Genomic DNA, 24,587 nt, shown 5'->3' with positions numbered 1-24,587 from the left:
TATTTCCACCAACAGTGCACAGGGTTCCCTTTTCTCCATCACCTCGTCAACATTTGTAATTTGTGGTCTTTTTGATGACAACCATCTAGGTGTGAGGTGATTATCTCATTGTGGTTTTAATTTGCATTTCTCTGATGATTAACAATGTCAAGTATCTTCATGTGCCTGGCTGGCCATCTGTATGTTTTCTTTGGGAAAATGTCTATTCAGTTCTTCTGCCCATTTTTTAAATTGGACTTTTTTTGCTATTGAAATGTTTATGAAATGTATGAAATGTTTATATATTTTGGATATTAGCCCCTTAGTGGTCATATCATTTGCAAGAATTTTCTTCCATTCAGTACGTGTCTTTTCATTTTTTGTTGATTTCTGATAAAGAATTTTATATATTCTTATAGATGAGTTTGCCTCTGTGTGAGATTGGTTTGATCTACTCAGAAAAACTCTAGAATTTTTCCTATTTCTAAAACACAGTATACTGTTCAATCATTTCCAGAGTCAGGTCAAAATATTGGGAGCGACTATATATTCTGATTCTTCTGTTTTAGGATTTTTTTTTATCTTATATGATATGTGAAATATGGAAAATTTAACCAATTATATTTATTTCTGTGAACCAGGTATTTTTTCACTATTCATTTAATTTACATATATCCTGCATACTGTTTTAATTAAGTATGAACATAGAGACAGTTATTCAGATAATCAAAGATAGAAGAGCTACTTTTAAAAAATCATGGTTACAGCTAGTCTTTAAAATGCTTAATTAGAAGGTTACAGATTAGTAATCTTTAAAGAATATTGGCTCTAATAAGTAGTTAGATGAATTTTCAAATCATTTGGTAACCGTGTATAAACTACTATAAACAAGGATACAGATCAGATTTTTAAACATACTTTAGAAATAAATCTGAATTTGATGTATAAATATCTGCCCTAAATGCCTAGAGTACATAATATTTTGATTATCTTTGTAAAAAGTTGTTATCATAAATTTAATGCTGGAAGTTAGATTTGAAAGTTCCTATATTAAACTTCTATATAATGCTAAGGATCTTGACCTGTATATAAACAGTTTTCCTATTTAGATTATGTGACTGCAAGTACTGCTGTCATATAAAACCATGTTATAAAACTAAAAACAAAAAAAAAGTTCTTAAAAAGATGTAATTGGTATTATGAATCTATTGTACTAACTGCATTTTATTTTAAAACATCAAAATAATTTTAGAAAAAAACTTACTGGTTCACCCCGAGGCCCAGGTGGTCCTAGGATTGTATTATCTTCTCCTGGATAACCCTACAATGAAGATGATTTATAAATAAAGTTAATTAATGAAATAAATTAAAAAATTTAAGCCTATTATTTCTAATAGGTTATAAAATATGCAATCTGGTTTTATCCTTTTTAAATGAAAAAGTCTTATCTACAAAACTTAGCATATGATACTTTATACACAATTGTAATTCATTTATGGTTCTCTTTCGAAGTGTCAATCTCCTTTAGTTACATAAAAAGCAGCTTACTAATTTTCTCAGTGTCAGTTTTCCAACAATACTACAAATCAAGAGGAGTACTATTGTAGTTATTCTTAATTCATAAAAATTTTACCATAAATGTACTATAGTTAGTCATTTAATCTAGAGTCTCACAATCTCTTTCAATAAGCAAATTAACATTAGTTTTCACCTCAATCTGAAACTATCAAAGACTTCTTAATTATTTTAAATATTTCTCCCTTTATATTTATTTTTCTTCTAGAATCTACAATACTTCCCAAGTTGAAAAGTACTTATTTTATTCTTTGAAAATGTTTCCAGCATACTTTCAGAAAGAACACATGAATTCAGTGTTTACTTTTAGGATTAAAAAGTCAATATAAGCATACACACCTTTTCTCCTTTAGGTCCTGGCAACCCAGAAAGTCCTGGTTGACCTTCATGGCCCTAAGAGAAGGACAAGTAAGTAGACAATCTCCATATCATTAGTATGTGCTCTACATAATATTATCATGGCTATGCCATTAGATATTACACTAATTCTGAAAGAAGAATATGATTCACTGTATAGTAGCCTGATGTCTAAATATGCTAGAAAGCATTATCAGGAGATTTCATCTGAATTTGTAAATTTGGGATGACATCTTTATGTAATGTTTTTATGCAAATAAACATTTCTTATTTCCAATTATAAATGCTTACCCTATATCCTAGAATTCCAGGTTCTCCAGCAGGTCCCATCAATCCTAAATGTCCCTAAAAAACAAAGCAAACATTAGAAAGAAAACAGACAACAGTTTAAATTGTTTTAAACCTGCATTTTTGTTATTTAAAACTTAGATTTTTAAAGATTTAAAATTCTACCTAGTCTGAAACAGGAAAACAAAAAGTAATTCTCCAACTTGCATCTTATTTTACTTTTGAACCATGTTAGTCCCACAAAAATATGTTTCTTTGGTTTATTTCTGGTATGAACATCTTTAATCATATTAAAAGAAATACTTTCAGTTGCCAGAATGCTGTAAATTTCCAGCAAATTCTTGGAAATGTAGATTGCGTTTGTGAAAGTTTGTGGTATTTGCACATCACTAAATATTAGGGAGTGAATTCTGATAGTTTTTAGTATTTTCATGATAGGATCGAGAACTCTGTACTCATTCATAGCCTCAGGTGCTTTGATGAACAGGATTTCAACTCTGGTCAAAGCTGTTAAAAGAGAATTGGTTGACAACTTATGTATAATATTCACCTCTATTATTTACACTTTTTATCAATTTATACAGATGAGGAAATCATAAGTTAAAGGCAAATCAGTAAATATTCCTAAACTACTGAAAAGATAACAGACAACTGAAAAAAAGCAAAAATAACACTCTTAAAAATGTCCCTTCCTTTTATATTATTAAAAAGTTTTCAGACTAACTCTTCTATTTGAGTCTCAAAATAAATAGGAGATAAGGAAATTAAGGCACAGCCAAATGCCACACCAGCCAGAAGTTCTAACTAATGAAATAAATAAGGATAATAAACAATAAATATGAGGAGGTGATACAATTATTTACCTAAGGAATCCTTAGAATTATTAAAATTCACTGAAATAAAGATAAAGTTTTTTAAAAAGATTTCTTACATAGACTAGTAAGAAGATGAACTAGAAAAAGGACCACCCTAAAAACAACAAAATCTGTAAGAAACTGACAATACACCTAATAAGAAAGATGTAAGCACGGAGATAAAGGAAATAACAAAGCTTTAAGGATATAGAAGATATAAGTAAATAAAAAGACATATGTTAATCATTCATAGAATGAATGTGGTAATTCTATTTCTATGAATGATTCAATATTAAAGGAACTTGCAGAATTGTATTTTAAAGTTCAAACAAAAAACAGACGAAATCATAGTAAGAGCTGAGCTTTTCAGAAAAATAAATTATGAAGTATTTGCCCTTCTAGATCTCAAAAGATACTGTAATGATGTAACAATTTAAATGGTGTGGTACCTAGTAATAAACTAAAAAATTGAGAAAAGAAAATATAGAAAATGAAAACAGACCATTATTTGAGAGTAGCTTACAGTAAGGGTAGCATTTCAGAAAACTGGGAAATAGATTTATTAAATAGTATTGAGACAACTGGCTAAGAACATGGAAAAAAGAAATTAGTCCTTTACAACTTATAGCAAAATAAACTCCATATGCTTTAACAGGGCTAAGGGTAACAATATTAGGAAAAGGATATGGAAGTATGTTTTTATATACTTTATGTAACAAAACCTAGACTTTTAACAGAAAGACTGACAAATTTGATTGTAATAATTAAAACCTCTGTCCAGTGAAAGATAGTGTAAACAAGATAAATGATAGAAAGGGAAATATATTTGTAATATATTTGCAACATATTTAACAAAAATATATTATCTAAACTATATAAGGTGTTTTTGCAATTAAGAAAAAGAAAATAGTCTAATAGAAAAATAAGTAAAGTACATATGAACAGGCAACTTTCAGAGGAAAAAGTACAATTTATTTAGTTGCAAGCAAGAAAATGTAAGAAAGAAAATGAGACATACTTTTTCATTTATCAGATTTGCAAACATCAAAAGAACTAATATTAAGTATTCCCATAAAAGACTCAAATGTAAGACTTGAAACCATAAATTTCTAGAAGAAAACACAGACTGTATGCTTTTTGATATTGGTCTTGGAAATATTTTTTTTTTATATCTCTCCTCAGGTAAAATAAACAAAAGGAAAAATAAGTAGACAATATCAAACAAAATAGCTTTTACACAGTCAAAGAAACAATCAATAAAGCAAAAAGGTCACCTACTGAATCAGAGAAGATATTTGCAAACAATGAATCTGATAAGGGGTTAATATCTAAATACAAAAATAATTCATACAACTCAACATCAAAAAGACAAACAACCCAATTTAAAAATGGGCAGAGGATCTAAACAGACATTTTCCCAAGATAGCCAACAGGCACATGGAAAGATGCTCAACATCACTAATGATCAGGGAAATGCAAATCAAAACCACAATTAGATATCACCTCATACCTATTAGAATGGCTATTACAAAAAAGACAACAAATATCAAGTGTTGGGAAGGATGTGGAGAAAAGGGAAGCCTTGTTCACTGTTGGTAGGAATATAAATTAGTGCAGCCATTATGGAAAACAGTATGCAGGCTCCTCAAAAAATTAAAATTAAAAACAGAACTACCGTATGATCCAGCAATTCTACTCTTGGGTATCACATTATATACCATATTTGAATTCATAGGGCATAGAAGAAAAATATTAGCAATTTAAATAAAAGGAAGTACATACTACCTGACTTAGTAATATGACAGTAAGGAATGGAACACTTAAAATGAGGCTGAGGAGTCTTACAATTGACAGTAAGTGATTGAGGAGATAACAGATAGAATAATCACATTTAGAACATCAGAGAGCTTCAACTAAAAGAGTTCCCCATCAGAGACTGCTTTTTGATACTCCAGTCTAAACAATATATCCCTTCATGTGATTTTCCCCTAAAATGCGGCTAAGGAAAACCTTCTTCAGACAACAGATTATTCAATGCTCTCCAAAGACTTGGTGAAAAGCCACTTGTGACATTTAAATGGTGACTAGGAAATACATATGGATTTGATATATAAGTTTATGAAATACTCAAAAGACTAAATTGGATAATCTCTTAAATATTTTGCATCCCTTTCTTCTGTGATTTTTTGAACAAGTTCAAATATGTTAGCAACATAATTTTGATATTACAGTTTCAAAAGTATCATGTGATCTTTGCTTCCAATATCATGCAAAATTCATACGAAAGATTAAAAATCGGTAGCTGTTTTGGAGACTTACCACAGATGGTTATAAAGAAATAATCTCTAGATAAGCATGAGAGTCTAAGCATATAAAGAAAACCCATTTTTGAGTAATCTAATTTTCAAAGCAATTTGTCAACCATGACAGCATAATTTTATACAGATATTAAATCCTGATTTTAAGTACTACTTTATAAACTTTCCCACTTAGGTTGGGAGTTATAATCTGATTTTTAAAAATCTTATTTCATATTTTATTTCCATTTTGAGATTTTTTTTCCCCTTTCCTTTTTCATGTCCAGAAACCACTAAGCCATTTAAGTACCGTGGAATGCTTACAATTCTCCATATCCCATGGAGGTAGATTATTTTCAATGGAACTTTTGCTTTCTCTGTAAAATTAATCAAGAGATGAAGCTTTTAGACATGGATACATTTCTTTCCATCCGCAGTGAACTCAGTTTTGGAGACAAATCAAATACTGACCACAGCACCTCTAGTTCCTCTGGCACCCTTAAGACCACTTTCCCCAAATTGTCCGGGAGCACCTCTGCTTCCAATTTCTCCTGCGGGCCCCATTTGTCCTTTATCACCCTGTGGATGCCATTAGTAAGAGAGAAAAGTAAGAAAAAAACCTTATACTTAATCAACTACATCATATACCTGAATGGCTCCAGAGGAGATTCTGTAGGCAAAATTCTATAAATAGTCACTTTGTTTTAACTTACTAGTACTACAGACCACCACTGACAATAACAACATACCATATCACCTGGGTTACCTTAAAAATGTAATCAAAAGTAATTTTGGAAAAAAGAATACAACATTTTTTGTGCAAATAAGCAGGGAAGTCTGGTGCTCATGCTGAATTACAAATAACCAAGTGTTTTATTCATGAAACTTGTTATGTATTTATGTACAAATGCATGCACGCATATGTTTACTCATGTCCTGAGAAAACACAGGCCCTATGACAAGCCTGTTTCTACAGAGAATTTCAGTGCCCCAAAGATACATTTAATGTATAAAGGCTCTAGTGGGCAGTGCCGTATACTCAACATCATCACTTGGTTGCAGTTTGTCTTTAAAAATCTGTAACATTTTTACATGATTTTATATCCATCTGAAAACCAATTCTTCTGTTTTCCAACAGGCTAACTGATCATTCTGTAATATCAAAGTACAGCTGCTTTTAAATAGTAAATGTTATAATTTATTCTCCACATATGGTAACTCAGTTCTATTATTGATAATCAAGTAGACACAAAGAAAAACTAAACTATGATTACAGTCAGGAAATTTTTGGTAATTCATAATAATTCACAGGTTGCTGTAAGGATCTGCACTGCCCTACTGGTAAAACCATTTAGAAAGTACATTATGTATGATGAAAAGAAACTTCAATATTGGGCATTATTTCATGACTGAGAATGGTAACTAAAATATACCTCACTCACTTTTATCTTTTATTATTTCTTATACTGCCCTCAAGTTATGAGAAAGATGGATTAGGTGCATATTCACAGAAATGATATAATTCAATTTTGGGAACTAGAATATGGTATGATTTGTACTTAATTATAGTAAATATATTCAGAGTTATTATATTACAATGGGAAAATAATTTTTGTTTCACCAATACTTGAACAAATTATTGACTCTATCCAAGTATCAATTATTTATTATAAAGTACTAAATTTTACAAACACATCACATTTTCTTAGTAAAAGGAAGCAAATAACACATACTGTTTTGTGTCTCTTAGTTAATATATAGGGAAGATAAAATCAATACTAACCTTTTCAATTTAGAAAAATATATTCAAACAAGCCAGAAACAATTCTAATAATACTTCTCTCCCCTAAATATCTTACTAAAGTTGTTATTAAATGGCACAAATGGTATAGCATTTTTTCTTTTCTCTCTTTTCATGCCCATGGTCTACTAAATAATTTCTGGTAAAGATGAGAAGAAAAGGCAAAGATCTTTTTAGAAATGACAAAGTCAAAAATTTGACTTCAGATAATTAAGGTAAAAAGTACTCCTATGTGGAATTAAATATTAATTTATACAATTGTGCCTTTTTAGCCATAGCTCTTTAATGCTTTATTTCTAGTACAATTAAAAACATCACAGTATGCTATGGAGCTATGTGCACATCAGAATAAAGAAAACCAACATAAAAAGATGTTAAAAAAAAAAAATTACCTTCTTTCCTGGACGACCTCTTTGTCCTGGAATTCCTGTAATTCCTTCAGGTCCCTGAATAAAAAAGGAAATAAATTATTAGAGACACAACCAGATAGAATGCTTAAATACTTATATCACATAATCACTGACTTGAACACTAAGTAAAAATGTGGGCTACTTCTCAACATTACTATGCTTGTATAACTATTTAAAAAGAGGTCATGATGAGTTAGAGGCCCAGCTGTTACTAGTGAGTAAAGTTCACATATACAAACTAGTCAAGATAGACAAAATGAAACCATTCTTAATCACAGAGGGAAAATAACTTGGTTTTAGCACAGCCATTGAGAAAGTAATTAAAGTCAACCTAAATGTATCCATGTCAGCAGTTCTCTGAGCTACTTTGGGTTCAACATCTTGTTGAATGCACAGGATTATAAAATATATCTAATACATTGTCAGGGAGAATCTCAAAATCTCACTGAAGGGTACGATTAAGCAAATACTCTTTTATCTGTGGGGGGAAAAACACGGAGAAAGGGGAAACACATTTAGAGAAAGGAGGTAGCCATATTAAACTGTTTAAAACAATATTTTTATTTCAATCTGTATTTTATTTATACAAAAGTAGACTAAAAGTTTTCAATAAACACTTTTTTTAAAGTAAGAAGTGGTTAAAATATTTTAATGTCATATGAATTTGCAGGTCAACAATGGTTAGGCTTAAATGAGATCCACAGTAAGCCAGGCTACAGATTCAAAAATAGCTAATAATTAATCACAGCATTCCTTGCATTAGTTGGAAATGAAAATGGAAATTTCAAATTTGTGTCCCAAAACTTGGCAAAAGGCAAAAATGATGTAGACAAGAAATAAATTGTGGTTTACCACTGTGCTAACGGAGGCTCTTGATAAATATTTGTTAAACGAATAAACAGATACCTAAGGAAATGACTCATGCCCTGTGCTCCTGAGCAAATGTTCTTCTAGCCTCAGAAAACCCACTGAATTTAGAGACCAAAGCGGTTAAGTTCTATTGCTGTGGTTCCAGCTGCATCCAGAGGTTGAAATGATCGTTGCACTAACGTGAGACTTGTTTGTGGTTAACGTGGCCTTTTTAAGAGAGGGTGATTAACATTTACAGAGGTTAACGACGTGAGCATTTAAGCCACACTGCTCTAGTTTCATATTTTGGCTCTGTCGCCTAACAGCTGTATGACTATAGGTGGATTATTTCACCTCTAAAGGCCTCAGTTTCCTGTTATATAGCAGGGGTGTTATTAATACTTCGTCAAAGAGTTACTAAGACTGAATGAGAATGAGAAAGGACTAGACTTATACTTGAAGAGCTCAAGAAATGTCAGTTCTCATTAATTTCTGTTGCCTTTTCAAAGGGTATTATGTAATAATTAAATATGTATAAAAGATGATTAATAAAAGGTATAATAAACACCCAAGTGTCTACCACCCACTTTAAGAAACAGAAGCTATTCACACACACATTCAAAAATACACACAAGACTGAAGTCCCATATATGCACTTATATTTGCAAACATATCACCTTCTCTCCTCACTCAGGTGCAACCATTGTCCTCAATTTATCATTCCCATGCATTTATTTACACTTTTACTCCATTTGTATATATTCCCAAGCATTATATGCTTATTTTGCGTCTTTTGAAACTTTCAATAAGCAGTATCATATTTTACACATTCTTTTGAAATTTTTTTAGAACAAGATTTTGTTTTTGAAATTATTTAGTGTCTCTACTTACATTTTGTAGTGGTGGTGGTTGTGGTTTAGTCACTAAGTTGTGTCCGACTCTTGTGACCCCATGGACTGTAGCCTGCCAGGCTCCTCTGTCCATAGGATTTCCTAGACAAGAATGCTGGAGTGGGGGGCCATTTCCTTCTCCAGGGGATCTTCCCGACCCAGGGATCAAACCTGGGTTTCCCACATTCCCACATTCCTACTGAGCTACAACATTAAATAGTAGGATTCCATTTTGTAATCAAACCACAATTTATTTAGCCATTTCCCTAGTGATGAACTTCTGGTAGTTTTCTTTGTTTTTTTTTTTTTTTTTTTTTTCTTTATGCTACAAACAGTCCTTCAGTAAACACTCTTGCACCTACCTCTATATACCTACGTCAAGAGTTTTTTGGGTGAGGGTGTATACTCTGGAATTGGATTGCTGGCTTGCAGGATACATGTACCTTTCAGTACATAAGATTTTGCCAACTTATTCTCCAGAGTTTTAGCCTATTTACATTCCCAAAAGCAACCTTTAAGAGTTCCAATTACTCCAAATCTTACATGTTTGGTACTATCAGACTTAAAATTTGTCCATCTCAAGGGAGCAAAATGATATATTATTATGGATTTCAATTCACATATTCCTGATTATAAAGGAAGAATGAATATCTCTTTATACAGTAATTCAGCATCTATATGGGAATCACTAGTTCCCATCTTTTGTCCAGTATTCTAGATCCAAGGCCTCCTCATCCTTGCCACCACTGCAAACACAGAGTCAGTATTAGGAAGTAAGAAAAGAGGGAGGTGGAAGACTGATACATTTGAGAGACTAAGCATCATAAGAGTCTGAGCTTTACCCAAAGAGACTACTAAATTATAGGAATAGATTGAGCTTTTAACTGAATTGGATATAAAAGTTTCCTTTCTTTCTCTTTCAATTCCCCAACCACTCCCCACTAATCTAAGTTAGGGCTTGTGAGGAAAACCAGATTAGCCAGAAATAAATGTTATATTTGCACATGTCAAAGTACCAATCTGTAACCCTATTACACACGTAATTGTAATGAGCAACAACTCAGTTGCTCACCTAAAACTCAGATTTATTCTTTATTATGCTTTCCTTCTTTCTCAACAGCCAAACCATGAGCAAATCCAGTCAACTATATCTCCAAGATGTCTTGAATCTGGCTAGTATTTTCTATCTCTATTGCTCCCCTGTGTTCCAAGTCACTCTATCGTTTTTTCGCCTACATGACTGCCACAGCCTTCTAAGTGATTTGACCCACGTTTACTCTTAGGTTCCATTTCTTCAGAGTGACCCAAATGATCATGAACAATTTTAATCAAACATCTCTCCTTATGTAAAACCTTCCAAATGGCTTCCCATTGCAATCAGAATAATCTTCAAACCTCTTATCATGGTCTATAGTCCCCTATGTGATCTGCCACCTCCTATTTCTCTGACATCCTGTTTTCCAGTTATTTACTACTTGGACCCTTCCTTTTTTAAAATAGCGCATTTAATAAATACCCTTTCTACCTTGGGACATTTGCATTAGATGTTTCCTCTGCCTAGAATACTCCTTTTCAGATAGTCACATGATTGGCTTCTTTTTATCTTTAGGCATATAGCTCAATGTAACTTCAGGTGGTCCTTCTGTGGCCATCCCAATTAAAGTAGCCCCTTTATCAGGGCATTCAAAATCCCATCACCATGTTTTATTTTCCTCATAGGGCTTATAACTATCAGAAATTATTATTCTTGTTCACACTGTCCTTCTACACTGCATGTTCCATGACAGCAGAGATCTTGTCTGTTTTGTTCATTGTTGTAACAGTGTCCAGAACTGTGTCTCATATATAATTGATGCTTAATAAACATTTAATAAATGAATGATAGAATGCATGCCCAAAGAAGAAAATATTTAGCCTTAATCAGCTGGTCTACTAGATATCTATTTGTAAATAGATAACACCTTAAAAAAATTTACTATCTGCTGGAATTAAAACCAAAGTTCATGAATAAAAGGCAAAGGATAGTGACATTTTTATACATTTTAGCTTCTAGGAAATAGAACAAATGGACCTGTTAGAAATCTTCTGCACAATAAACTGTAAAACATATTCGAAGAGCTCATTATGTGTGAGAAAAGACATTGCCTGTGTTCTATATTGTATTTTCTTCTGTCATTATAATCAGAAAGATCTCTCTGGTTCTTTCATTCACTTTTTTTCTATTTAGAGATAGCTTGTTTTTCTTTTTGGGGAGTGGCTGGTTTATTTTTGTGTTTCTTCTGAAATGCATCAGTGATAATTTTCTCCAAATGTTGGCTTTTAAAAGTTTACATGACCCACTGCAACCTATTTCTGTATTTAGAGACTTGCATGGCAGAGTAGAAAAAGGCAATCATTTCTCAATGTGCATGTTTTAATAGATTTCTTCAATGATTACACAAATAAGAATCCCTTTAAACACATGTCATGTTGACAGAGAATAGTTGCCTCGATGTTCAGCCTACTTACACCACAGAGGACAGATTTGGGATTCCCTACTGATCTAACTTTGTGAGAGTAGCTGTAGTCTCAGAAGTAACACATCACATCCATTTTTAAAAATGATGTTTTTTTGAGATATAATTCACATACCATATTATGAATCTATTTAAAGGAGTAACCCCCAATCATTCTGGCACCAGGGACTGGTTTAATGGAGGACAGTTTCTCCATGGATGGGGGAGATAAGTATGGTTTCAGGATGATTCAAGTGCATTACATTTATTATGTCATCTCTGATCTGACAGGAGGCAGAGCTTGCATGGTAATGAGAATGGTTGTAAATATAGACAAAGTTCTGCTTGCTCACCTGCTGTGTGGCCTGGTTCCTAATAGGTCCTGGACCAGTAGGGGTCCATAGCCTGGGGGATGGGGACCCCTGATTTGGAGTGTATGATTCAATGGTTTTTATAGTGTTGTGCAACCATCACCATAATTTTAGAATCAATTTCCATCACCCCATAAAGAATCCTGTACCCAATGGCAGTCACTTCCAGTTTCCTCCCAAGTCCCAGCCTTAGGCAACCCTAATTCGCTGACTCTAGAGATTTGCCTATTTGGGATATTTCCTGTATTATGTGGTCTCTTATGACTGACTGCTAGGCATAATGCTTTCAAAGTTCATCAAGGTTGTAGCATGAATCAATATTTTTTTTTGCATGAATCAGTATATTTTTTATTGCCAAATAATATTCCATTGTATGAACATACTACATTAATTAATAAGCATTTATTAATTGATGACCATTTTGTGTTATTTCTTTTTGCCTATCATAAATAATGCTGCTATGAGCATTGATGTAAAAATTTTTGTTTGAATCCTGTTTTCAATTCTTTTGGGTATATGCCAAGAACTGATGGGTCATATGGTAACTCTGTTTTTAACATTTTGAGAAACTGCCAAATTGATTTACAAAGTAGCTGCACCATTCTACATCCAACCAATGATGTATAAGAGTTCCAATTTCTTTACATTCTCATCAACACTTATTATTTTCTGTTTTTTTTTTTCCCTCTAGTGGATGTAAGTGGTATTTTATTGTGGCTTTATTGCATTTTCCTAATAGTTAATGGTGTTGAGTATCTTTCATGTGCTTATTTGCCAACTATATATATCTTCTTTGGAGAAATATCTGTTTAAAGACTTTTCACTTTTCAATTGAATTATCTTTTTATTATTGAGTTGTAAGAGTTCTTCATGTATTTTTGGATACTAGTCCCTTATCACATATAATTTGCAAATATTTTATCCCATTCTATGGTGTCTTTTCACTTTCTTGATGGTGTTCTTTGAAGTTCTAAAACTTTTCACTTTAATGCAGTCTAATATATCTGTTTTCTTTGTTATTTGTAATTTTGGTGTTATCTAAGAAGGCTTTGCATAACCCAAGGTCAAGAAGATTTCCTTCTATGTTGTCCTCCAAGACATTTATAGTTTTAGCTCTTAAATTTAGATCTATGACACACATTGAGTTAATTTTGTGTGTAGCATAAGGAAAGATCCAAATTAATTCTTTAGTGTGTGGGTATCCAGTAGTTTTAGCAACATTTGTTGAAAAGATCATTCTTTCCCTCATTAAATTTTCTCAGTACATCACATGCTTTTGTAATTCAAATTTATCTTGTTTATTTTTTTCCCTGGAAATTAATTTATCCCTTGAGATAACCAATAACACTAGACATTGTTAAACAAAGTTTGGACATTACAAAGAATGTTCCCATTAGAGACTATATTTTTCTTCTGCTTGAAACCTTTCAGTGGCTTCTTACTATACTTTAAATAAGGCCAAATTTTTTACTATGGTTTAAAAGGTCCTTCATGATTTGCTACCTACCTATTTCCTCAAGCTCATCTCAAACAACTTTCACTATTCACTCTGCTGTAACAAACTCCTTTTAGTTTTCCAAAAATACCTAGATCATTCTTACTTCCCCATCTTGGTCCTTGCTATTTGACCTACCTTGAAGGATTTCCCAAAGTTCTTTCATTCACTGGCTCCTCTTCACTCTCGAGGTCTCAGCTCAATCCTCCCCTATCTAGAGAAGCCTTTCCTCACTGCCTTAGTGTAAATAGCTTCTCTTCTCGTAACTAGTTGGCTTTCCCCTTCCCTTAACCAGCTGTCCTTTATCATCATCCTGTTTATCTTCATCACTACATTAACCACCACCTGCAGTGATCTTGCCTACTCAGTCTTCATGATACTGTCAAATCTGACATCAGCAACCTTTCTCATCTTGTTCTCCTTGGTATTCCCAAAGCTTAGCAGAGAGTTCTTGACTCATCCAAGGAACTCATAAACTTCACTGAATTAGTGAATGGAAAAATTTTAGAGTCACAGTTTGTAAAGCTAACAAAAATTTAGAAACTACATAAAAATTCAGAAAATTAAAAAAATTTTTTTAATTTCTAAAAATTTAGAAAATTTCTACAGAGTCACAGTTTGTAAAGCTAACATAAATTTAGAAACATCCAAGCTAATTTTTTTTAAGGCTATGTAACCTTTTCTTCTCAAAAAAAGCCTGTATAGAAGCTAATATGTTAACCAGACATGGAAGAATCTTCTCTGATTCAAGCAGATAAAGAATAAACAAAGTCCTTCCAGTTCAGCATCCTCCTTGACACAATCATCATAGGGGTTCTGCAGAGCGCCAACCCCTATTAAGTGTAATGTGTAAACTGAGAAACCAAAGAATGGCTCCCTCAACAATGTACAGCACTTTAGTAATAGACTATGGGTTTGAACAATTCTTGCAGAGTAGACAGTGCATGGTTCTTTCTACTGTGTGTTGCCTTACAACACAACAGTTCAGAACAGGCAAGTCTAAAACCAGAATTATATGAATCACTCAGAAGATAAGGATTTAGATAACCTTTTACTCCTTAATGCCACTGACTTCAGATTTCTAAAGTGATTACTTTTCAGGGTTTCCAAGGAAACTGTCTTAGAAATAAGACTCATGTATACCTCATTCTTTTCTATTTCTAACTAAATATTTCTAACTATTCCTCTCATCTTTTTGACTTCACTTTTAAGACTCTACTGAAAAAGCTTCTTTGAAAAGTATGCATTATTTAATTGCAGATTCTCTTAAGATATTCACTCCTACCTAATATTATACCACCCTACACAGATGGGAAAATTAAACTTCAATAAATCCAATCAAGTTTTCTTGTAAAGGAATAAAACAAGACAATTTCATTTATACCTACTTAGCTTTAGAGTACATAGCTTCACATCTGTTTAGATCTTAAATACCAGGGTGATACACTTTTTAAGAAATGAATGATGGCAGATGTTTTTTTCACAGAAGCTTTCAAGCTCTTTTTCTCATGCAGAGTTATGCATTTAGACAACTGAATTGTCTGTTTTAGAGCAGATTTCAAGCATGAAATACAATATGTTCTCCTTTGTTCAAAGAGTTTACATCTTGGATTTGGGAATTTGTTACTGATGTTTCCCTTGCCTTATTTTTCTATCCAGATTTCATTTACCAATCTTTTAGAAAGTAAAAAGAACATCTCTTTACTTGGAACAAAATTAATATTTTTCACTCTCTTATTTTTTAAAAGAATTTTTAAGGTAGCATCTTTGTGACATTGCCTAAGGAAGAATTATTTTGAAGTGCAAAAATAAATCGAACATCAGGCTGCCTGATTAAGCAATAGCTCCTTGGGTCATAAAATTCTTTTGAAAAAATATGCCATGGTATTTTTATTGAGCTTATGAGCTAAAAGGCATTTAAAATTCCAAGAAGAACAACAAAAAGAATAAAAAAGAAATGCACATGTGTTGTTACTAAAAAAGGCACCAAAGATGTGTACAAGGCAGGATTATTCCTGGGAAAAGTTATGAAGCAGATGAAGTCTGTGTTTATCATTTTTTCATGTCTTGTTTTGAGCCCCTTTTTCATCTCTGTTCTGCCCATCACCATTTGTCATGCTGCATCATCCCTCTGGGATTCCTGGCTGTGTTGTCCTACGGCATGAGTAGACCTTTTTGTTAGTTCTGTATCCTGCTGCCCTCCCCACCACCACTCCAAATAACTTTAGTATTTTCTTAGGGAACTAGGCCAGTTGTCTGAAAAAAAAAAATCTATGCTAAAATATTAATAATTATTAATGACTTTCTTATATAAAAACAAATTTGAGAAAACTTCTCAGGAAGATAACCACATTTACTCAGTACTTGTTATTTGGCTTCTCTGTGGGTCCAGTCCTGATGAATCCTCTAAAAAAATTAAAACTATCAAGAATCCTAGAAACCCAGGTCTCAAGAAGTGTGGCTTGGAACCTGAGGGTGAGGCTGAAGCAGGTTCTTGAATCAAAGAGACAGAATAGCCACATTAGAAGCTGAAGGAAAGGTTTCATTTGGGTTGCATTGTCTTTTCCCCAGGCCAACACAGCACTGCAGAGTGAACCCATTTGATCTATAGCTTCTCCTGTGGAGAAAAACAGAACCCAAAGTGGATATTCAGCCCATCTACTGTTGCAAGATGTTTCCAGAGTTGCCCAGTCAGGTCTGCATGAGGATCATTTGGGGAACTTGAGGGCCTGACAACTGGGGAAAAGATGAGATGGGCAAAGGGGCAAGACTTACAGTAACCAGCACTAAAGTATTACTGGACTTCATCTCTGCTTGTAGCAGCGCCTGAACAGAGATCCCAGCCAGTGGTCTGCCTATCTGCAGAACTTAGCTGGTGGCACTGTCTGATCAGGGAGCTTGGCTGCAGTTCTGCATGATTTGGAAAGTGAAGTGAAAATCGTTCAGTCGTGTCCGACTCTTTGTGACCCCATGGACTGCAGCAAGCCAGGCCTCCCTGTCCGTCACCAACTCTGGGAGTTTACCCAAACTCATGTCCATTGAGTTGATGATACCATCCAACCATCTCATCCTCTATCGTCCCCTTCTCTTCCTGCCCTCAATCTTTCCCAGCATCAGGGTCTTTTCTAATGAGTCAGCTCTTTGCATCAGGTGGCCAAAGTATTGGAGTTTCAGCTTCAACATCAGTCCTTCCAGTGAAAGCTCAGGACTGATTTCCTTTAGGATGGACTGGTTGGATCTCCTTGCAGTCCAAGGACTCTCCAAGAGTCTTCTCCAACACCACAGTCCAAAAGCATCAATTCTTCTGTGCTCAGCTTTCTTTATAGTCCAACTCTCACATCCATACATGACTACTGGAAAAACCACAGCCTTGACTAGACGGACCTTTGTTGGCAAAGTAATGGACTGTATAGTCCATGGAATTCTCCAGGCCAGAATAATGGAGTGGTGTGGGTCCCCAGTCAAATGTTCATACCTGCTCTTGAGCCTATGGCCCTGCCTGGGCAGGTGAGTAATTCTACAACACTGCTCAATAGCTAAGCATGGGCTCCCATCCTGCTTGACCAGAAAGCCTCGTCTGAAAACTTAGGCAGCTGTAGAGTCCATACTACAGCCTTGCTCAGGTAGGGAGCCAAGCCAGCAGAGCAGGGAATCTGAGCAGTGACCCTGGAAAGGCTTGGAGTCCAGTCTAAGTTAAATACTTCCCAGCTGTGGGGTCCAGCTAACAGCCCTATTCAGCAACAGTTTCACCTACAGCCTGTCCAACTATAAAAACAGCCTGTAACCTCACCCAGGCAATGTAACTCCATCCTACCATGGAGTATTATCTGTGAGATGCAGCTGGATGCTCCACTTAATCAGAGAGCCTGGCAAGTGACCTCATCCAACAAAGAAGCATAGCCAGTGCCCTAACTGATTACAAAGCAACTCTGTTCAAACCTGAGGCACAGCCTGTAGCTCCATTCAACTGTGGAGCCATGTTTGCAGCTCTACCTGAATATGGGGTCCTACCAGGGCCACATCTGCCTAGAGAGTATAACATGAGGCCTTGCCTAATTGCAGAATCCAACAAGTGCTACTGTCCTTCCAGGGAACATAGCCTGAGATCATACCCTACCAGAGGTAACTTCAGAAGCCAGTTAATGGCCCTGTCTGACATGGAACCGAGCCAGCATACCTACCCAACCAGGGTGCCTATTTAGTGGCCCTACTACTATGTAGAGACTAGCCAGGTGGCCAACCCAACTGCAGAGACCAGCCAGTGGCAACTCTCCTGTTGCCTCACAATATGGGTAGGGACCCCACTAAACTGGAGATCTCAGTAGCAAGCTGTGCCTGCCCACAAACACTATAAGCAGACCCATCCAGTTTCCTCAAGCAAAGAGACTGGTGAAGGTCCTTCTCTGCCAAAACAAACCTATAAAATCTGGAAGAGGAGATCACTTACTCAAATGTGCAAACAACAATGCAAGGATATTATGATCATAAAAAAAACAGGTAAATATAACAAAATCAAAAGAAACTTAAAATACTGCAATAATTGAAATGGAAGTCTGTGAACTGTCTAACAAAGAATTGAGAATAGTGTGTTAGTTGTGCCTGACTCTTTGTGACTCCATGGACTGTAACCAGGCTCCTCTGTCCATGGAATTCTCCAGGGAAGAATTGTTGTTATTCAGCTGCTAAGTTGTGTTCAACTCTTTGCAACCCCATGGACTGCAACACACCAGGCAAGAAAATTCCTCTTAGAAAAGTGCAGTGAACTTCAAGAATACATAGACAGATAACTAAATGAAATTAGGAAAACAATGTATGAGAAATTCAACAAAGAAATAGAAATCATGAGAATAAACAAAACAAAAATCCTAGAGATAAATACCATGATTGAATTGAAGAATTCAACAGTTTCAACAGCGGACCTGACCAAGCAGAAGAATCAATGAACTCAAAGATAAGTGATTTTAATTATCCCAAAGAGCAAAAATAAAAAAGACTAGGATACTTATGGGAAAGCATCAAGTAGGACAATATTGTGCAAATACCAGGAGAATAAAAAAAGAAATGAGCAGAAAGAATATTTAAAGATATAATGGCTGACAACATCCCAAACTTGGGGAGAGAAATAGTTGTCCAGATTTTTGAGGCTCAAAGGATCCCAAATAGGTTGAATCCAAAAAGGGCTACTTTGAGACACATTATAGTCAGCACTCAGTACCTGCAGGTTCACAACTGCAGAGTCAAACAATGAAAATATTAATAATATCAATATTTTTATTAATATTATCAAAATATTAAATACAAATATTTTTTAAACATTCCAGAAAGTTGCAAAACTTCAATTTGCCATGCAATGACAATGGTTTACATAGCATCTATACTATATTTATAACATATTTACATAGTATTTATTTTACTAGTATATAAGTAATCTAGAGGTGATTTAAAGTATACAGGAGAATGTAGGTAGGTTATATGCAACTACTATGCCATTTTATGTAAGGGACTCAAGCATCTGAAGAGTTTGGTATCTGTGGCAGTCCTGGAACCAATCTCCCATGGAAACTGAGGGATGACTGTAATTATACCATCAAAGCAAAGAGAGAATTTTAAAAGTAGCAAGAGAAATGTGACTCATCACATATAACAGCTCAAATAAAACTATAAGTAGGTTTCTCAGTACATATTTTACAGACCTGGAGAAAATGAGATAACATCTTTATAATATGGGAAGAAAAACAAAGCCCTCTTAATGAAGAACACTATACCCAGAACTCGGAGAAGGCAGTGGCACCCCACTCCAGTACTCTTGCCTGGAAAATCCCATGGACGGAGGAGCCTGGTAGACTGAAGTCCATGGGGTCGCTAAGAGTCGGACATGACTGAGTGACTTCACTTTCACTTTTCACTTTCATGCACTGGAGAAGTAAATGGCAACCCACTCCAGTGTTCTTGCCTGGAGAATCCCAGGGACAGGGGAGCTTAGTGGGCTGCCGTCTCTGGGGTCACACAGAGTCGGACACGACTAAAGTGACGCAGCAGCAGCATACCCAGAACTGTTCTTCAGGAATAAAGGAGTGATAAAGAGTTGCCCAAACAACCCAAAGCTGAAGAGTTCATCACCACTAAACCTGCCTTACAGAAAAATGCTAAAGGGCATTCTGGAAGCTGAAATAAAACAATGTACCATTGTAATCATTTAGTAATATTTATGTATATATATCAAATCAACATGTCATGTACTATAAACTTATATATGTCAATTATATCTCAAAGTGAGAGAAAAAATTAAGAAGTTCAATAGCCTGTGTGACACATGGGAAAAGGATCTTTTTTCCTTGGATGTTAGGAAGGCTGATAATCAGTGCCTGGTTTGTCCCTCACTCAAGCCATAATTCTACACTTTCAAACACCAAATGGACAGGGGGTCAAGAATGTGTGTGTATGATTCACACGTGTGTGTGTGTGTGTGTGTGTGTGTGTGTGTGTGTGTGTAGAAGGCTGAGTTCACTGAGTATTGAACCCCGTGGTACTCACCGGCGGGCCCATCAGACCTGGTCCACCCAAAGGCCCTGTGGTCCCTGGTAAGCCTGTCTCTCCTTTTTCTCCATCCTCTCCAGGAAGTCCCCTTCCTCCTGGGTTCCCCTATAACCCAGAAAAAAATTTTAAGAAAAATTATACCATGCAATAAGGAGATTTTTGCTGGCACATAGAAAATTAAGTATAATATTTTAAAGATTTCTCAAAAACATCTACCTTAATTATAATGTTAAAAGCATAATTTACCTTCAATCCATCTTTACCCTGTAGACCTTCTTCTCCAGGAGCTCCTGGTTCACCCTATTTGGCAGCAGAAAATAATATCTATTATGTTGTTAAATCATTTATCCTAATTTTTATTTTTTGCTCCTCGTATCCATAGAAGTAGCAGTTTTATGTACGTTTATTCCTACTTCTACTTTATTTATAAGGACTACCTGACAATATAATAAACATGATTTAATTTGCCCAGAATAACTCTGAAGATGATATAAAGAGTTATAGCACTGTAAATTCAAATAAGAGGGTCCTGGAATATTAACAACTTTAAGATAATTAAGGGTAATATATATTCATGTGGTAGCTTTGGAAACAGACACCTACATCTACATTTCTTAAAGACTGTAAATCCTGAATCTCATAAAATTATAGTAGCTTGCTTTTCTGAATTTACATGGATTAATACAACTTAATTCAGTTAAAATCAGTGTACCAGATTTTTAGGTCTGTGTTTTCTCTCTAACACAGGAGAAGCAAGCCCTGGTACATTTGGAAGCTGTCTTCCCGGCTTAGAACTTGCAGAAGTAAATGTAGAGCTACACTTTATGAAGTGATTAAAGAAGTACTAGTTCTCCTGTGACCTGAACCATTTAAAAATAAATTAGTCAGTGTCTTCACAGCTGCCCATTGCTCCCACTGCTGATACTTCCATTACCCTCACCTCATACTGTCTGTGCCCCTGAAAAAAAGAGGAAAAATGAACAAGAAAGGAACTGGATGCAAAAAACATCTCCCAACTTTACCTCTCAGTAAAAAAGAAAAAAAAGAAAGTCTCTTAAAATTATCTTGGTCCCTGTTATCTTGGGAAAAAACTTACCACAGCTTAAATGAACCACTGTCTATATTAGAATGTAAGCTATCTCATTATAATTATCTAATTATTTCTTTGAAACGTATTAACTTTGCATGCCTTTAGTTTTTTGTTTTTCTAAACACAAATTATGTTTCAATGCCTTATCTGTGCTTGCTAGGTCAAGAAACAGCATGAGAGCTGATCATTAGTATTTGTGAATTTCTTCTTCATGCTAACATCAGTGACATGCACAGTGACCCCACGCATTTGGCAAGGACTCTGCTGAGTACATCTGATTCTGCGAAAAGAATGTGTGTGAGGTTAGGGCTCTCAATGCTATTAAATAATAATGTGAAGAGTTTAGCATGCAGCTTTTCAAATTATGATATAAAGACAAACATTTTCTATAATACAAGAGAAGTTTTCTATATAATCGTTTAAGTCTTTACACTGAGTTTTCAATTGCTAAGATAGGTGGGCCAGTGCATCAGAATGGTTTCTAGTAGGCACTTACCCGTAACCCTGGCTCCCCAGCAGCTCCAACACTGCCCACAGGTCCAACATCTCCCTGAAGAAACAAAGGAGAAGATTAAACTCTTTTCTACTAAAACTGCATGTCTGCATGTCTAATAATTATGGAGGGCATATTATGAAGATAGGGGTTCCAAAACAGTGTTTGTTCCTTTTCTTCAGATTATTTATAATAATTTTGCTTTTTCATTTGTGCTTGTGCGTGCTCAGTCACTTCGGTCATGTCTAACTCTCCGTGACCCCATGGACTGCAGCCCGCCAGGCTCCTGTGTCCATGGGATTCTCCAGGCAAGGATAATGGAGTGGGTTGCCATTTCCTTCTCCATTTCATTTGTATTCCTTCCCATATATACGTACGTGTGTGTGTGTGTGTGTGTGTGTGTGTGTGTATATGTAAATACTCTTGCCTGGAAAATCCCATGGACAGAGCAGCCTGGTAGGCTGCAGTCCATGGGGTCGTGAAGAGTCGGACACAACTGAAGCGACTTAGCAGCAGCAGCAGCAGCAGCAGCATACATATATATAGATAAGTAAATAATATTTTTGACTCATTTGAGAACACTTTCTATTTTTATATACTATTCTTTACCTGCTTCCAAGATAGTGGGTGTTCACCACAATATGGCAAACATAGTGGTCAGTGGTGAAAGGTTTGAGACCCTCTCCTTGACTATTAAGGGCTGTTACCTTTGTGCCTGGCTCGCCTTGCAGACCAGATTCCCCTTCAGTACCTGGTGGTCCCTAGAAGAGAATGATTGGCACATTGTACACATTCCTTCACCAATATTACTACCTCATCTAGTCCCCAGTTTCACCCAATCTGTCAGCACCCCTTGGCTTTTTTATTCTTAGGCTAAATCCAATGGTTGATCTTCTGATCTCAGTGGTACCTCCTTTCTTATGCCAATCTTGGAGTAGCATTTTGAATTGCCTTCTCTATTTCCATTCCTAGTTGAGTATCAGTGGAAAAATTATACTCTGTGCAAAGTGGCATCATTACATATTGAGAGGTATAGTGACTAAGAGACTGGGCTCCCTAAGTGTGAATGTGGGCTCTGTCACTACTACTACTTACTGCTCTTAAACAAGTTGCTTAACCATTTCATGTCTCAATTTCCTCATTTGCAGAATGAGAATAACCACATTACCTCACTGAGTATTGTGAGAATTTACTAATATGATAAAATACATAGATACCGCTAGGCAAATAGAAATTTCTCTGAAATTGCTACCTATTATTAACCACATCATTATTAATCTGATGCAAATTCAAAGTCTCCCACTTCAGCTTGACTTTTAGTAAGGTATACTTGCTTTTACATGTCTTTAACCATTTTCCTCAAACACTGTTCTTTTTTTTGGCCACACCATGGCATGTGCCATCTTTGTTTCTGACCACGGATCAAATCCATACTCCCTGCATTGGAAGTATGAAGTCTTAACCACTGGACTGCCAGGAAAATTCCCTCAATCACTATTCTGGCATATTTTCCTCAATGGATCTACTCAATCCCTACTTTGTATCACAACAGAATCGTCTCCTACTCTGTTAAAAACAACAACAACACTTCAAATTATGAGCTATGACTTCTCTCTGCTTTCTTTAGGTTCAGAGGATGTAGCATTGTATAGGTTATCAGCACTGGCTTTTGAATCAGGTTTGGATTCAAAACCAATGTCTGCTTCTTGTTAACCGTTTACCTTGGGCAAAGTAGCAGATTATGATGAACATTCTTCTTACTTGTCTCAGGAAAGAATATTGCCATCCATTCTGTTGCACCTAGAAATCTGGAAATAATTTTTGACTTTCTTTTCCCTTTGCTTTTCATAGCCCACAAATATGCAGTTTCTCCAGAATTTATACAACAAACATTTCTCAAATTCATTTCCTTCTCACATAGTTCAGGCCTCTATCATTTCTTACCTAGTTCAATGCAACAGCCTTTTAGAAGGTATACATGTCTGCATTCTTGACTTCTTAAATATATCCTCCTTGAGGCTGCTAAAATGATCTTACAAAGATACACAAGACTTTATCACTGCCCAGTGCCCTTACAGTGACTTACTATAGCCCATAACGTATGAACGTTTAGGGACTTCCCTGGTGGTCCAGTGGCTAGGACTCTGTACTCTCAATGAAGGTGCTTAGGTTCAATCTCTGGTCAGAAAACTAGATCCCTCATGCTGCAATTAAGAGCCTCCGTGCCAGAACTAAAGATCCCACATGCTGCAACGAAGATCTGGCACAGCCAAATAAATATTTAGGAAAAAAAAAAGATAAATATTCAAGCTTCTTCATGGGTATGTAAGACTTTTTTATTTGACCCAATCATTTCTCTATAATTTCATCTATCCTTACTCCTTATTTTGACTTCAAGAATCTCTACTGCCTCATGTTTGCCTGTTCCTCCTCATACTATGCTGTGTACCCTTATTCTCTCTTTTCATACGGTTAACTCATACTCGGGCTTCTCTGGTGGCTCAGTAGTAAAGAATCCGCCTGCCAAAACTGGAGATGGGGGTTCAGGAATTGAAGAAGATCCCCTGGAGAAGGACATGGTAACCCACTTCAGTATTCTTGCCTGGAAATTCTCAGGGACAGAAGAGCCTGGCAGGCTACAGTCAGTGGGGTTGCAAAAGAGTCAAACATGACTTAGTAACAAAACAACAAACTCATACTCATTCCTTAAAACTCAGTACCCTGCCTTTATCTGAACACAGACAAGTCTTTTTCCCCTTATCCAGTTATGGCTATGTACCCACTACTGTACTCTTATAAAGTCCTG

The 24,587-nt window shown here is 35.3% G+C and overlaps 1 protein-coding gene across 3 annotated transcripts in view; it reads right to left on the bottom strand.

The window, feature by feature from the left end:
* COL24A1 (collagen type XXIV alpha 1 chain) overlaps positions 1 to 24,587 on the bottom strand; it is a 394,910-nt gene that overhangs the window by 90,652 nt on the left and 279,671 nt on the right. For all 3 annotated transcript variants that reach the window (XM_070786184.1, XM_070786183.1, XM_070786185.1), the window contains 9 exons: positions 22,489 to 22,542; positions 21,785 to 21,838; positions 20,445 to 20,498; positions 20,196 to 20,303; positions 7,544 to 7,597; positions 5,822 to 5,929; positions 2,203 to 2,256; positions 1,894 to 1,947; positions 1,244 to 1,300 (listed from right to left, as the gene is read on the bottom strand). In XM_070786184.1, the coding sequence (XP_070642285.1) occupies positions 1,244 to 1,300; positions 1,894 to 1,947; positions 2,203 to 2,256; positions 5,822 to 5,929; positions 7,544 to 7,597; positions 20,196 to 20,303; positions 20,445 to 20,498; positions 21,785 to 21,838; positions 22,489 to 22,542 (597 nt within the window). The remainder of the gene's footprint in view (positions 1 to 1,243; positions 1,301 to 1,893; positions 1,948 to 2,202; positions 2,257 to 5,821; positions 5,930 to 7,543; positions 7,598 to 20,195; positions 20,304 to 20,444; positions 20,499 to 21,784; positions 21,839 to 22,488; positions 22,543 to 24,587) is intronic.

Source organism: Bos indicus, chromosome 3 (genome assembly GCF_029378745.1).
Source record: "Bos indicus isolate NIAB-ARS_2022 breed Sahiwal x Tharparkar chromosome 3, NIAB-ARS_B.indTharparkar_mat_pri_1.0, whole genome shotgun sequence".
Taxonomy (NCBI): Eukaryota; Metazoa; Chordata; class Mammalia; order Artiodactyla; family Bovidae; genus Bos; species Bos indicus.
The sequence above is the reverse complement of the archived record's forward strand: the minus strand, read 5'-3'. Positions and strand labels throughout refer to the sequence as shown.